The sequence below is a fragment of the Lepisosteus oculatus genome, chromosome 7 (genome assembly GCF_040954835.1).
Source record: "Lepisosteus oculatus isolate fLepOcu1 chromosome 7, fLepOcu1.hap2, whole genome shotgun sequence".
Classification (NCBI taxonomy): domain Eukaryota; kingdom Metazoa; phylum Chordata; class Actinopteri; order Semionotiformes; family Lepisosteidae; genus Lepisosteus; species Lepisosteus oculatus.
The window spans coordinates 30,224,878-30,240,938 of NC_090702.1; the positions used below are offsets into that span (position 1 = coordinate 30,224,878).

At 34.7% G+C, this 16,061-nt stretch overlaps 1 protein-coding gene across 5 annotated transcripts in view; it reads right to left on the reverse strand.

Annotated features, from left to right (window-relative positions):
- Positions 1–16,061, reverse strand: part of pphln1 (periphilin 1) — a 93,629-nt gene that overhangs the window by 40,117 nt on the left and 37,451 nt on the right. For all 5 annotated transcript variants that reach the window (XM_015338994.2, XM_069192371.1, XM_015338996.2 and 2 more), the window contains exon 6: positions 12,354–12,562. In XM_015338994.2, the coding sequence (XP_015194480.1) occupies positions 12,354–12,562 (209 nt within the window). The remainder of the gene's footprint in view (positions 1–12,353; positions 12,563–16,061) is intronic.

A 16,061-nucleotide genomic window follows, 5' to 3' on the forward strand; every position in this document is an offset into this window, starting at 1 on the left:
AAATAAAAAGTAACAGGTAATTTCAATTGTTTTAAAGGTATTTAAATTATTTCTGTATGGGTTAGATTTATTTTACCTTTGTTTTATTACAGTATCTGAACTGCAAAACAGACAGATGTTCATGAATTGCAAATTAAGATCTCTTAAGACTACGACTCTTTTCAAGGTGAAGTGAAATTAAATACTTCACCCAATGAGATATCATCATAAATTTGACATCAAACAATAAATGTGTTTTGAAGATAAAACCCTCACAGTCCATTTGCTCTTACATTTAAGAAACCCATATGCAGAGCTTTAAATATGAATTTCCCTACCAGATGGTCTTTTACCGAAAATAAAGACCTTGTCTGCCTTATATTCCTGCCTGGTTCTTGGTTTATTACATTCATTATGATCTGAGATACTAACTGTGATGCCACTTCACTGATAAATCAGATTAGAATACCATACTGCATTTGTCAGTTAGTGTATATATGCATATGTTTTAAGTCTTAAGAAATGTATAAAAGGGTAATTTCAAGCAGCTCCACTTGAGCTAGTTCCTATATCAGTTTAAAGGCTTATTCCACACAGAACTGTTTATTAAAAGCTTTTAAAGTTTGTAAGTAGAAAGTTGGTATGGTCATGTTTACGCCTGCTGCAGTTTATAAAGCATTTTGAGAAACAGTACATCATGTAAACAGGTCCTGATAAAAACTTCAAACATCATTAGCATCCTCAAAAACATTTGCAAAGGAGAGGAGGTCATTCAGCCCCTTTAGTAACAACAAGGAGGATATGTGAAAATTCCTGGACAAACCAAGATTGCCATCTGATTGCCATTTCTTTTTCATAATTTTCACAGAAAAAGTTGGCATTTTAACCTTAAATGTTGGATTAACTATTCTAGAGAGCCTATTATTAAGATGCCTTTCCTGTATATATCAAAATATCCAACACTTGCAATTCTGCTACTGAATATCGAGCTGATATCTGTCTTGGGAACCTCTATACTGTTCGATTCAAACTCAATGAAGGGTTTTGGTGGCTCCATAATGTTGTAGGTGTATTTTCCTGGCGTGGCTAAGGGTACTCTCATTCTCTTAGATGGGAAGTCAAGTTCAATTCTAATTGCTAACTAATTGTAATGGCTCTGAGGGATCATCTTCACACTATGTTGCATTACTTCTTTCCTGCCAGGAGGGGTGTCTTTTAATGAGCATGACACAGATGTTATCCATATGTCACTGCCTTGTCAGTCATCATATCTGAACCAAATGAAGCATTTATGGGATACTCTGGAATGACACCCGAGACAGCCTTTTCCACTTCCATGGAAGACGAACTGCATCCCTCCTGCAGAATTTCAGACCTGACAGACTCTGTCACACAGCATACATGCCTCACAACTGGCCCAACGCACTACTACATGACTTAACACTGGTATTACCAATCTTTTGTCCACTATCTGTACATTCAGAGTGACATATTAATACGTCTGTTCCTTGTTTATGCAGAGACCACCAAAAGCTGAATAGCTGAAGTACAAGAAATTACTAATTATTACAACTAATTACTAATTTATTTGGCTGACACTTATATTCAAATCAACTGCCATATTAACTCATTTATACAGCTGGGTATTTTACTGAAGCAATTTGGCTGAAGTATCTTGCTCAAGGGTACAAAAACAGCAATGTGTCGACTTGGGATTTGAAACCACAAACTTCCATTTACGAGTCCAGAACCCTAACAACTGCTGCCCAGGAATATCTAAAAGGTATGTTCAACTTCTACGGAGAATGAAGTGACAAAATGTTTAAATGTTTTATAAAGAATGTAGAAAATGGTATGTATTATACTTTAATGTGAATGTTTTGGAAGCTACTTAAGTTATGGATGATAAATTTCAAAGCTTTTGAAGAATTAATTAGAAAAAGGCTCAAGAGTATTTCATTATAATTTACACACTAATTAAACAGACCCTTCTTTTAGATTCTTAACTTGGAAAATGACTCACTCTTTCAAGCTAGAAGTCTACCTGGAATACTGTAAGAGAGCAGATATAGCTGGCAAGTAGCTTAATTAAAAGCAGCTGATTAATGGGCAACACCCAGAGACTACATTTTCGAACCTACTATAAATGGTCCTGGTAATAATTTAACGTTGTGTCATGACATGACTGGTGATATTTTAAAAAACCTGATTAACGAGCCCATTGACAGATTGGCCAAATAGCCTCATCGTGTTTGTAACCTTTCTTCTTGTGACAGTATTAATAAATATTCATAAAAACAGAGATTGGTTTTGAGGAAAATAATGGTTACTTAAGAAATATTAACTTAGAAAACAGACTACTTACTATTCTTTAACTTTTAATTTAGAACATAAATATATCATGGAAAACACAAAACTAATTACTGGAAGTAGCCACAGCTGATTTCTCTCATCTTTAGATTCATAATTCCAGCTAGTCCAATCCCCCAACAATGGTACACGCCTGGTGTTTTCGAAGATTTAAAAAATCTCCATAAGAGCAAACACTCAGATTGTTGCTGGTTGTGTGGGAACCCTGTATAGGGCTTGCATTTGTACTTCATGAGAGTGAAAACAGAAATAAAACCCTCAATCATAATTATTCTTCACTTTTGAATGGCACTAAGTTACTTTCAGTGTGAAAATAAAAAATACTTCTGATATTGACAACTGAGCATTTAAACAGCAGTTTAATAAGGTATTAAGCTGCTGCTTAAATGATGAGATGTGTCTTTTTAAGCTTTGCTATTTGTTTCCTAACGGAGTTAAGATTTCACTCCAGATTGATTTTTCATTTAAAATGTTGCTGCTGTGTCACGTTTGCAACCAGTGTCTGGTATTAGAATTTTGATACATTTTAAGAATATTGTTTTACAAATCAGGTTTGTGTATGATGCATTTAATCTGCTAAACTTTTACTTTACAAAGTAGTGTACAAAAAAACAATCTGGGGAAAACAGCTACCATCCTAAATTGAAATCAAGGGCTTCTACACAGGTGTAGTTTATGCATTAATTAAGCAAACATGATCCTTGCATGCTTAGGATCATGTATAAAAATTGTTAGACAAGTCTGGTTGCCTATTAATATAGGCTATATATTAATATAGCTAGTCTGGCTATGATAGGAAACCTCAGTGATTTTGAAAGAACAGTGATTGGTGGGCCACTTTAGGCAGCAGCTTCACTGCACAACCAGCTGACGGTTCAGGAGAAACAATGTCTGAGATAATCTCATCCTTCCCTTTCCCCTCCTCTTTGGGAAAGACATCATCAAAAAGGGGACAATGGGCAGGATGGCATACTCCAGAAACAATGCAATTGACTGCAAATTTAAACCTGGGGTGCGAGCAGCCAGTTTAATCAAAAACAGTCTGCCAGGAACTCAATATGTCAGGATACCATTGTTGGGTTGCAGTACATACACAGTGCACGTTTGTGAGTCCGGTGCTGCAAAGCAGTGGAGAAATGCAATATGGTCAGATGAATTATCCCTCACCATATTCTTCACAAACCGTATTCCAGATGCTGGTAGACTCTACGCCACAGCACATACAGGCCATACTGGTTGCATGTGGTGACCAATCACCCAGCTAAGTGACTTTTCATTGGTGTTACCAATTTATATCCATCAAGGCTTGGGGAGAGAAAAACTTCACCCTAGAGTCACTTCATAAATTTAAATCTGAAAAGGCTACAAAATATTTTATAATATACTACAAAAACTGATGCAAACAAAGCGGAGATAAATCTGTAAACCCTCTAGCTTGATCAGTATTCTCATATATTTTAAACCTAAAATATAATAAGATCTAGATGAAAGTCTATATTAACATAATAGCTATAATGAGGTGCACAACACACAACAGGGGACTTAGGGATTAAAGCAAAGCTGTTTGCCTATACTTAAATACAACTTCAACATTTGGTTGTACAAACTAGAAAAAGATTTAGATTTGGACACAAATAATAAATCTACATATATAAAAAATAATCACTGTGAAGTGGTAGGAAATTAGAAAGACAGAAAAAATGCCTGCTGTTTTATTACAGCTTCAAAAGGAGCAGAATATCCAACCCAAATAAAAGGTGATGTTTGATTAAAATGTTTGGTCCTGTGCTGACCATTTTAGCACCCAATAAAAGGACTTTTTTAAAGCCTTCCATAAAGCCTTTGAAAGCCTACACATGTTGTAGTACCCTGAACACAAGCCTATCAAATTAAACCAATAAGCCTAATAATTCAACCACATTTCCTGTTGCAAGGATTTTGTCTTCTTGTCAATTTTATCTTAAACCTCCTAAGAGAAAACACTTAAAGAACACGTTCCTTCAAGTCTAATAACCTGCTAGTTTTAGGGGATACTATGTAGAAAACAATAAGAATTTTCTACTGCATTGCCAGGAAGATGCCATTAATCATTGTAGACTGCTTGAAATTCTTACCAATTGTTGATTAACTCTTGTCAATCATAAAATACCTATAAAAAAAAACAAAACAACATCCAGGCCAAGAGAAAAAAAAAGAACAGTCTGATCTCCTTAAAGACATCTGCAAGTTCTGAAGTCATGCTGTTTTCACAGAAAGGAAAGGTCAGGGCTTGTATCAAAATCACCTATATAAATCAAGGGTATCCTTTTTCCAGCCTTTCTGGGTGTAATTAACATGTTCCAACAAACTCAGCTTCCTCAGTAAATATGCACCTTGTCCACACATCCAGATGTTTTCCTCAAAGAGTGATGGTGATTTTGTTTTAACCTTTACAATTTGCTCTGAAGGCATTTACCATATCCAAATATCAGAATTAGAACTTTTGGATAATGCACATGAAGGATTTTTGCTTGGGTATTCTCAAGATTTGTTAAGAAGTATGTATTTTTGTGAAATACTTTATGAAGCAAAAAAATCTTTAAGATTAAAATACAAGGTAACGAGAAAACTAACAGGCTAAATTTAGTACTTTTAGACTTTTACTATGACGAATCTAAAAAAAAAACAAGACACTGAAAAAGCAAGGGCTGCAGGTAAAATATTGCTTTTATACATGACGTAAAGGTACTTAAACAACAGAATCTACATGCAAAAAAATGAAAGCGAGAACAGGGGATGTGATGGACACAGAATGAAAAAAAAATAATCAACACCTTAGCACTTTGCACCACAATTCAAATAAAAAGTAAATTTCTAAATTTTAGAAATCTGATTTGATAATCTTAGAAATCTGGCTTCTATGTAATTGAATTAGCCATCCGCTATGTATATTACATGACCTTCTGCATGAACTCTTTGATATTCCTTTCATAAAATGTGGAGCCAAATGTACTTTGATGCACTGACCCTGGTAAAGCTGGCGGAATGTGTCTAATGGGAACCAACTTGGGGACAGATCAAACAGTTCACACTGTGGAAAAGGCAGGCCCAGACGAGCACTAGCAGTGGTGATATGCATGGCTTCTAGGGTCCTGTCTGTGTAGCAGGTGTTGCTGTTAGGCATTTGATATGAGAACTCCTGCGCAACTTGACCTCTTTTATGTTGTATGCCAATGAGCTGGGAAATGCTTCCAAATGCAGTATTGCCAATAGTCCAACAACATTCTCTCAAGTTACTAGAACAGAGATTAATCTAACTAAGCCCAGACAGTGTATAGGGGATAAGCAATCTTCTTAAATGGCTGTATGACTATTTTATATGCTACTTTTTGTCAAAGTTTTTGTTAGGTTTGTTAATACCTAACAAAAGACTGAGTTTAATAAAATAAATAGGAGAAAGGAATTATTAAAACAGTGCACACTCAAGCATATGAACTCAATCAAAATTATTTCAAAATATTAGGTACATAAAGTCTCTTATATTGGAAAATAGCATAAAGATACTTTATTTTCCCCTAACAAGTTTATGAAATCATAAAAGCTTGTGAATTTGTAAAGTCGAGCAACATCCACGAATGTTTCTTTCAGAATTGTTTCTTTCAGTATTTAATATTTAACAGATTTTCGTAGTGAGATAATGTTAGATGAAGTATTTCACAACCAATAGTAACCTCCAAAAACACAGCGCATTCTTTTTCCTGTTCTTTTCAATTAATTTCAAAAGGACGATACATTCCCAAAAACAATGTATTAAAATTGCTAATTTAATTAATGTGATGTTTTTATGTAATTTAGCTCCTAAACCCTGAATTAATTTTAGAAATTTACAAATTATTCTTCCTTATATACTCATTAAATTGGGAATTGCCAATTGCTTTAAGACTACTTTCACATCACATCTTTAACATGTAGAGCCATTTGCAATTTCTCACACAGCTTTTCTTCCGACAGGCAACTTAATACCAACTGAAGGAGGCAATGGATCTCCCTGGGGTGATGATGCTAAATAATCCTCATCCTCTTGTGGCGATTAACCACTTGTGCAATGCACTCGTGGACTCCCAGTCCCAGTTTGTCTAGGCTCAAACACTTGTCTAATCAGTAGAACTCGATCAGTGCACTGGACTACAGCCTCTACCGGTTTAGACTCTTGATAGGCATAGAAAGATAATTATACATAAAGCATCAGATATGGTTCTTTAACCTGTGATTTGCAATATGTGGCACTTTCCAAAAGAATCCTGCCAATCAGAAGATTTATAAAAAATCAACAATGAAAAGATGTATTATATTACAACTGAATGAGATGAGCACTTGGAGTAAGCATCTACAGAGGATTCAAAACATAAATTATTTGGATTTTCCTCTCTTGTAAACTCCAAATTGTAAAAGACTAAGGAAATACAGGGTATAGAATCAAAAAGAGATCCCAACAAAAATTAAAGGACCAGGACCTTAAATGCTTATAACTATCATGAGAATCAGGAATAAAATACAAGAAATAGCAGCCACTCCATTAGTAGAGAATTATGATTTAACTAGAATCACCGAAACTTGGCTGACAAAGAGTAAAAATGATGAATACAACATTTGTTGATATACAGCATTCAGAAGAAAAGAAGAAGGTGGAAAAAGGTGGAGAAAAGGTCACCATGTAAAACTTTCATTTTGCTCATAAGGGTTGTTGGCAGCTGAAACTCAAGTGGCACACATACCTCAATGAAAGTGCAAATCCCACATTTACAGAGGTATACATTGGTATTCGTAAGAATATTAAAACAGAAAGATGAGAGAGAGGGGGGAACTGGTCCCCAGGTTGCCAAATGACGTAAAAGACACCAGACTATCCTGACTGCTTCCTTACTCAGTTTGGCACAACACATACTACAGAGAATGCCTGTGTTTATTTAGTCTTTTTAAACAATCAAGTAAACAGACAGAGGTGAGAGAGCCATTAGGGAACTGTGATCTTAATATGGCATGCTTTGAAGTATATTTTGAAACTTTACAGACGCCATAATAAAGAGTTTACAATTTCAGGAAAGCAAACTTTGAAGAAATTAGGTAAAGTTTAAAATAAGTAGAATAGGATAGACCATCTACAGAGAATGGATGGCAGCAATTTAAGAATATTCAACTAGAATCAAGTACTATTCAAGTGCAATCAGTTCAAAGGCTTGGAAGTAATGGGTCAAATGGTTAAATAACTCAATTCCAAAAAAAGGCAAATTATAAAGCTATAAGTAGAACATGATCAAATTATCAAGAAGAATAAGAGAAAAAAATATTGAAATGGGGGATAAAATATGAAAATGTTTATTTAGAAGTACAGCTATAAGAACAGCAATTAATAAGTAAAATATGTCATAGATACAAAAATATGAAGTCTTTTGACAAAGACAAGGAAATAGCTGATACACTTAATGAATATTTCACTTATGTGTTTACCAAGGAAGAAACATACCATATTCCTCAGGCTCCGAACAAAGAAATAGTTCTGCAATGAATAATTAGTTCATAAGAGGTAGATGTGGATAGTCAACAGAGGTTTAGCAAAGGTAGGCCCTGCTTAACTGGTCTTCCTAATAAAGGTCAATGGTCTAGAGTCTAGTATAGTTCACTAACTAATCAAGCTCACACAAGATACTACAATACGAAGCAAACAATGTAGAAGCTCAGGAACAAATTCAAAGTGACAGACAAAAATTCCAGACTGGGCAAACACCTGGCAGATGGCATTTAATGTAGCCAAGTGTAGTGTGTTGTATGCAGGTAGCAAAAACAAATTACAAAAATAAGGGAAATGGAAACCAAGCAAGAAGCAAACTATGACAAATTGTAGATGTTTATGTAGACATAATTTACCTCTTTTAGACAATGTGCAGAGCAATAAGAAAGCACACTATTCAAACAACAAAATTAAATTCAAAGCTGTTAAATATGCTAAAAGTGTACAGGCCTAGTAAGACATAGTATGGTTTAATCTGTTCCATATTTGTATATATTTTGTTCACTATGTTACAAAATAAATCACTCTGAAATGAGTCCAGAGAACAGTAATGTGCTCAAAGAAATGCCCTAGAGTAAAAGCAGAATCCTTTTAGTTTTGAACAGAAAAGATTATGAGACGATCTGATGCATGTACCTGAAATCCTCAATGGCACTATCAAAGTACATACAACAATGGCAGAATGGTTTCCTTTCATTTCAAACATTTCTTTTGTTCTCATGGAATGCCTTTCTTGTTTAACTAACAAATTAAACAGTTAATTCCTCCTAAGATGTGTCTTATCTTTACTTACAAGAGCTATTGTTTCTGCTTTGTCTAGCTTCAAATCCTGGTGGAACTACAACAAAAAATGGTAACTGAGACCACAACATACCAAAGGACATATATCTGTGCATTGTGTTTTTTTTTGTTTTGCTCAAGTCTTTCCATGTTAACTACTGTAGAAATTATAACCTGCGACTAGGATAACATTGTACAGTGCTTCACAAATAATTCCATGTTGTGCAATTTTGAAGACACATTTAAGTATTTCTTACTACAGGATGACGCAGCAGAGGCCACACCATAAAAATACATACTACATGCAGTCTTTTGTACCAAGTTGTAATTTAGTCTATCTGGATCCTTAATTATGCTATATTTAAAATATATACATTGAGCCGTTATCAATTATTAGCATTACAGAACACTAGAAGTACTGCACTGAAGAATAAATGATGTTTATTACATAAAATGAATTCCCATTACAGTGTACAATCAAAAAAGAAGTTAAAAAGCACTGTAGGACAATGGTTACCAACACTAGTTGTTGGATATGAGACCAAACCAGCTGAGATATCTGTAACTCTCCACATTGTCTACTGGTTTTCACTCCAGCTGAGTTCAGAATTTTCAGTTACCTAATGACTTGAATCCGCTTGCTTGTTTACACTTTTGGTCAACTTGTTTCTGCATTCATTCCAGAGTTTCAAAAATACCCACCTTAAAGAATACTGTTTTCAGCAATTTGAGCAAATGTTATTTTAAGTAGTACTTCCTCATTGTGCTTATCCCTATTTCTGACATAATAGCTTTGAACAGGTGATCATATGATGAACAGCCAGAGATGGGAATGGAGACATAAATGTTTTTTTTCTTCTACAGTTCAGTTCAGTTTATGTTTCAGCCAATACACCTTAATCATGGTTGTTGTGAAACTTGTTTACAGGGTTGACACTAGTTGCAAATTGTAAAATAGAATATTTAAAAATATGCCCCAAATAAAAAATGTCCAATAGGACTAGAGTTGAGACCCACAGATATTCAAATTTTTTTACCTCAGTTTTTTTGTTACAAACTTTATGGGAATATTTTTATATTAGAATGTAAATCATAATGTTTAAAATATGAAAATCACCATATTTCTTCATAGATCTAGAGATTATAATTCTTAATTTCATAATACACATTTAATACATACCAAACTATACATTCTAATCTCAAATCAGCATTCCGGTTTATAAATGGCAGTGATGTATTTCTAACTGAAATTTTTCAACAGTTACATTACCAACAGCACTGTACATTACACAGATACTGTATTTAGCAATGTAATTCTTTTATGCTTTTAATTTTTTACTGCAATATCTAATGCTAGAACTACTGCTCAAATTAGAATACAAGAATGCAAAACATTACTCAACATATTTATAAGATATCCACTCACACTTGTTAGATCTAAATTTTTGCTTATGAACATTTCAGTTCTTCTTAGATAATAGTGTGTTTAATAACAACTCCTATAGTCATGCAGTTCATTAGCATAACAGTACATCCACTGAATAGCCTTTTACTCATTAGCTGCTGTTGTTACGGCCAGGAATTCCCAAGCCAGTTGAGCTCACCCTTAGCCACACCTGGCAGTACACTCACTGTAGCAAAGTGCGTGAATAGAATAAGTCAGGACATATCTTGAGCTTTAAAACGAGCTTTAAACAGATTACCGACTTGTGACCTCTAAGTTCAAAAGGTATTTGCTTCATCAAGGGACCTTCTTATCCTAAATATTAGTTTGTAGCCAAAAGTGAAAGGATTCACAAAGTGCTGTGAGAATATGAGAAATAAATTCAACTGCTTAATAGGAAAAGATTAAACTGAAATAGGAAAAAAAAACCTGGCAATCAAACTAACACACAACTTCCTAGGATTGTTGCTTTGAACCTTTTCTTGGATAGTTCTACAGATCCTAACCTGTTTGATTTCCAAAATTCTCTCACTAGTGATACGCAGTTCCATACTGGGTCATCTGTGCTTTCTCAGTGCAGAGAAAGCTAAGCCCTTCCCAATTTTATTTCCCACAGCCACAAATGTTCCATCTTCACAATGATTAAACATAAATGTTCTAGAAACATGGGTTTTTGGTTACAGGATATTAAAGATAGTGAGTCCCTATATCCTACGTTTAAGAACATTTTAATGCCTTATTCACTGACTTAGAAAAAGTGGAAAAACCATCACAATCAGCAATTAAGCTCTAGAACAAGAAACATCTCTCTCTATAAGCCTAACTTGAAGGCTAACTACATCACCCACCTCTGAGTTTTTGTCAATTCCTGTGGTGCTAAGACATTATACTTCTACTGCATCTAAAACGCATGCTCACTAAGACTGAAATCTGGATATTGATTTAGCTTGTTTAAGATGTTCTGCTTTCTTCTCCTTATGAATTATTTGGCTGCAATGGCCATATATTTTTGGTCACTGTCATGACACATGGTGAATTTCTACCCAGCAAGTATGGAACCATACCTTTCTTTGTACATAAGAACACAAAATATTTCTCTAAAATTCAGAATTCATTCCAGGTCTTGCTTTTACCTCCACCACACTTCATAATATGTGAATTATAGATGAGACAACATCATTACCTGGGGTAAAAAAAAAATCAGTAACTGCTCATTATATATTATTGAGTCTAAGGATTACAGTAAAAAAAAATCAATTCTACTATCTCTTTATACATGCTATTTCAATCCTCTGAAACATACTCTGTTTTACAGGTACCAATAAAGCTGTGTATATTACAAATCTTTAAATGTGGATTTGAATAATGAGATTAAGAGGTTTAATACAGTTTTTATTCCTGGAAGTATTCATTTCTTCAAAATAATCTGGCAGCAAATCCATTAAAATGGAAGTATTAATGATTCTCTCTTATAAACTAAGAGGTCTTAGCTGCACAAAACTGCAAACCGTTTTTGTGGCAGGGAATCAGCAGAATTTAAATAACTGTTTAACAACTTATACTTTTGGTGAAGCTTTTTTTGTTAAGCGTAACGGTAGCATATCCCTTAACAAATAGAGCTATAAAAAGAGTATCATGACACATGCATCTGCAAGGTAAAAACTACAAGAAAAGATGGATGTAAGTTAATTCAGTAATTGTATGCCATGCAGGATAATAATGTATTCAGCTTCCTACAGTAGTTCAGCATAAAATCTAACCAGAGGAAAAAAATTCCAGGGTATTTCTAGGTAAACAAGTTATGGACTTACAAAGACAGTTCATACCAGACTGACATTCAATACTGGTTAGGTTCTTAACCTAACAGAAGAACATCACAGGCCATTGCTGCTATAGGTACTCTTTTTTCATTTGTTGTAGAGTACTATTTTAACAGATCACAGTATTCTAGGTTACTTTGTTGTTCCATATTCATGACTTGGCTTTTACAGATTGATCATAATGAAAACAGCAAAATGATCAAACTTCTATCATTTTACAAATTAGCAAAAAAAAAACAAACTGTTACGAAACTTTCAACACATCCATTATTATATGAATGATATTCATATTGTCTCTGCATGTTACCGATTTCATTAGCCCTAATGTCTACAATGCCCGACACCTGAAATAGTAATTCTTAAGAACGGTGTGATTAAAGTGGCTAACACATTTGTAAAACTGCATACATACTTTTTTTCTGCTGAGCTTGGTAGGAGTAGCTTTTCTTTTTCTCAGGTGAGTAGCTCCTGTTACTCAAACTGGACCCAGAACGGCTGTGTGGAGATTCCCGCCGGCTGCTTGGAGAATTTCTGAAGGAGGGGATCTCTTTCTGCACAGGAGAACGTTCTCGCATGTGCGGATGTGGATATGAGCCTTTTCTCCTGAAGTCCCGGTCCTCCCTAGAGTAACGGATACAAAAAAAAGTTTGGTCTTTTTATTCAAGTAATCAATATTAAACCTGTTTGGTGTTCCTTATCAACCCTTCCCCACAGTTTACCAGATAGACGTGCATACCAAAGATCCATACTCTGAAGCCCCTCCATTGGCTTCCCATAACAACCTCTGGGGACAACTGGGGTCCTTGGAAGAAGAACAAATCTTTGATTTCTAAAGCACCGTCTGGGGCCCATTCTGCCAAAGCAATTTCTAAAGAGCAAAGAATTGAACATCACACATTTTCCCAGTGTCAAAAGGTACGAGGAGCACTCCAGCAAGTAGTTTTGTAAGATCAATAAAACTGCTCTTAAATTTCAGTGGTCTAATACTGACTGAGTTACCATAGTTATGAACTCAGAAGATGCTCTTCTTTTTCTAGAACCAAGCAGAAGCATGGCAGAAGGCTATCATAATTTCAGTGTTTATTCAGCTGTTTGTGTGATTAATGAGAATCATAAAAGACTGTTTCACTGCAACATTTGCTAGTTTCCAAAAGTTAAATCTAGTGATAGACACGTGACTTTTTGCTTTCTGGGGGAAATATTTGGAGCTGCAACAAGTAATTCCAGGCTGTGCCTGTGCTGACAAAATGGTGTAAGACAATCATCCTGTTAGTTTTGCTAATATAGTTTCTTCTATTAAGAAGTGCAGAGCAATTTATTGGTCCCATAAAGAAATAAACTATTGTATTATGAGACAGCACTGCATTTTTTTAGATAAATGTTAATTGTATAAAGTAGTAAAACTCAATACAAAATGCCAGCCCAGTTAAGCTGTGTTATGCAAAGGATAACACACACAGTACAGCGGAGCTACTGCTAATTTCATGTGCATATATAAAAATAGTACTAAGCTATAAAAGTACAGCCTTGGCTTTCATAAAGATTTAAAAATAATAATTCCTTGCATTTATATAGCACTTTATATAGCACTTTTCATCCTAGAAAATTCCAAAGCACTTGACATATAGGAGGTCACCTGCTTCACTCACCATGGAATTTCAACACACATTTTTTTTTCAGAAAATAGAAATCAAGAAAGAACTTGAGGAAGACCAACCCATGAGGATATAATTTAGCCACGATATTGGGATTTAACACCTTTAGTCTTTCAAGAAATGCCACACGATCTTTAATAACCAAGTAGTAAGGACCATGGTTCAGTATCTCATCCAAAGGACACCAGAATGACACCACCTTGTCTCTGGTCACCAACCAGGAAATTGATTTGGAAATTATGGTCTACAGGGCAGTGTGCCACCCACTGGTCTTTGAACACAACACAAGATTTTCCCTGGAGGTTTACAGGCCAGTATAGACAAGACCTAGTCTTGCTTAGCGTCTGAGAACTGACAAAGTGAAGCTCCAAGATGTTAACACTGCTGCCTAAATAAATAATATAATGTGCAGAAAAAATTCTAATTTCCTTTGCTACATCTTCCACAATGTCATATTTCCATGACAACAGCTTGTTGCATATAGCCCATCAGCTCACAGTGATGCCATGGATATTCTCAAAACGAGAAAGAAGAACAAGTTATAAAGTTAGAAAATTAGTTATGAAAAGGTAATGTTATCTCTGCTTTGTACAAAGAAAGAAAAAACGTATTTACTTATTATAAAACAATACAGTTTTTGACCAACTCATGTAAACACAATATTAATTAATGAAGCAGACCCTGAATAAGCATGTTATGCTAGCTTCAACCTCCTAGCATAATACTGTTTGTTATTTGTTAATTTAATGGTGCAAGCCATAGAGCACCCACCTTAGGGGGTTCATACATTTATGCCAAATGAAACAATTCATTCAGAACTGGTGCAACACCCTGAAATATACAATCTATCATTCGTTTAAGTTAAGGTCAGGTTACTGTAAAGAGACCCAAGTAGAATCTGAACCAGAATTATTGGACATTTATTAAACAAATCCTTATATACTGGTAAGAAAATATAATTAGCTGTAGACTTTAAGTCTCAAATTTGTGTCTGTGCATATAAGTGCATATAATGCCATCAGTTAAGACCAGACAAAGCTTGATGTATCTGTCACATAGAAGAGATTAAACAAGACATTCTTGTGAAATCTCTTCTCGGCATAAAAAAATGTTAAGGTACAAAATTAAACTGTCTGTTTTTAAGAGTTATTTATGATGTGGTTACATCAGTTAGGAGAGTTATTTTTATATTATGAATGGCCTGAACTTCATTATATGTTTGCATTTAAAAAAAAGGGTCTTTTCTGAATTTTCCTTGTTTAATATATCAAATCATAGACTACAATATGCATTTTGCCACAGTGAGTCTCAAATGGCAGTGGAATAGATAGAAAAGCAAGCTCTCTTTTGTAGTATTTAACAGTTTGTTTTGAGAACTCTCTCCAGCCTTTTAAATCAATACTCCAGCTTGCAGAGACAGTACATAATGATACTAAAGTTGTCCAGGAATGCCCTTAATGACCCTTTGACTGCTTAGGAGCAACACCATGGTCCCTTGAGGACAGCTAAGAGCAGAAATCTGGTTCAGGACAAAGTAACACTAGGCAAAACGTATGGGATGCAGATGTGAAAATCCTCTACACCCGTCTGAAAACATCACAAGCAGAAAGCTGAAGTCCAAATATGTTCGTTACTTTTACACCTCTTGTCATCATATTTCTTGATGACTGTCAGCAGACTGGAACTAATGAGCTGAGTTACGCAGTTAAAGTTAACGAATTTCCAAAAGATACAATAAACAACATATCGAGTTGCCTTAATTTAAAACCAGAAGTATATCAGTTTATATAAGATGTAGCTAGAAAACATTTTGAAATTTAAAAAAATTAGTAGTGAAAGTTGTGAAAAATTCCATACATCACCCTGAACAAAAATCAAGAAATTTTACATTTCTAGGTGGTTTTGTTAAGACGTTACTGAAGTAAAAGAAAAATGAATTTTAAAAAATCAAGCAAATCGAACTTCAAGCTAACTTTACTGAGGTTAATTTAAAATTCCTCATAACCCATCCACTGAAACACAGCAAAATCCCTGTCGCTGGTATCAAAGCTGCATGGTTTAATAAGAAATGAAAACATTAGGCCAAAATACTGGAAATATGATAAATATGACAGAAATATGACAGAAAAATCTGTTGCCAGTTCTTGCATCTACATAAACTCAGCAACACAGATTGTGCAATGTTTTGAAAGTCTTTTAAGATTTTGGAAACAGCAGAAAGTTAAGGTGTCAATGTCGGGAGATGTCTGTAGTCTGAAAACGGCACATTTTGCAAGAAACGACTTCCACGTTTTGGAAAAGAAAACATAAGTTTGATCTGTTCCCTGCAAACAAAGGTTGAGTTCCTTTATATGCATGGTAATGTCGGCTAGAAACATTAGTTTTGGAATCCATTTTTCATCACACAGTTCTGACAAAAATATCTTGATTTCATCCTGGCACTGTTGATTACTATTTTTGAGGAA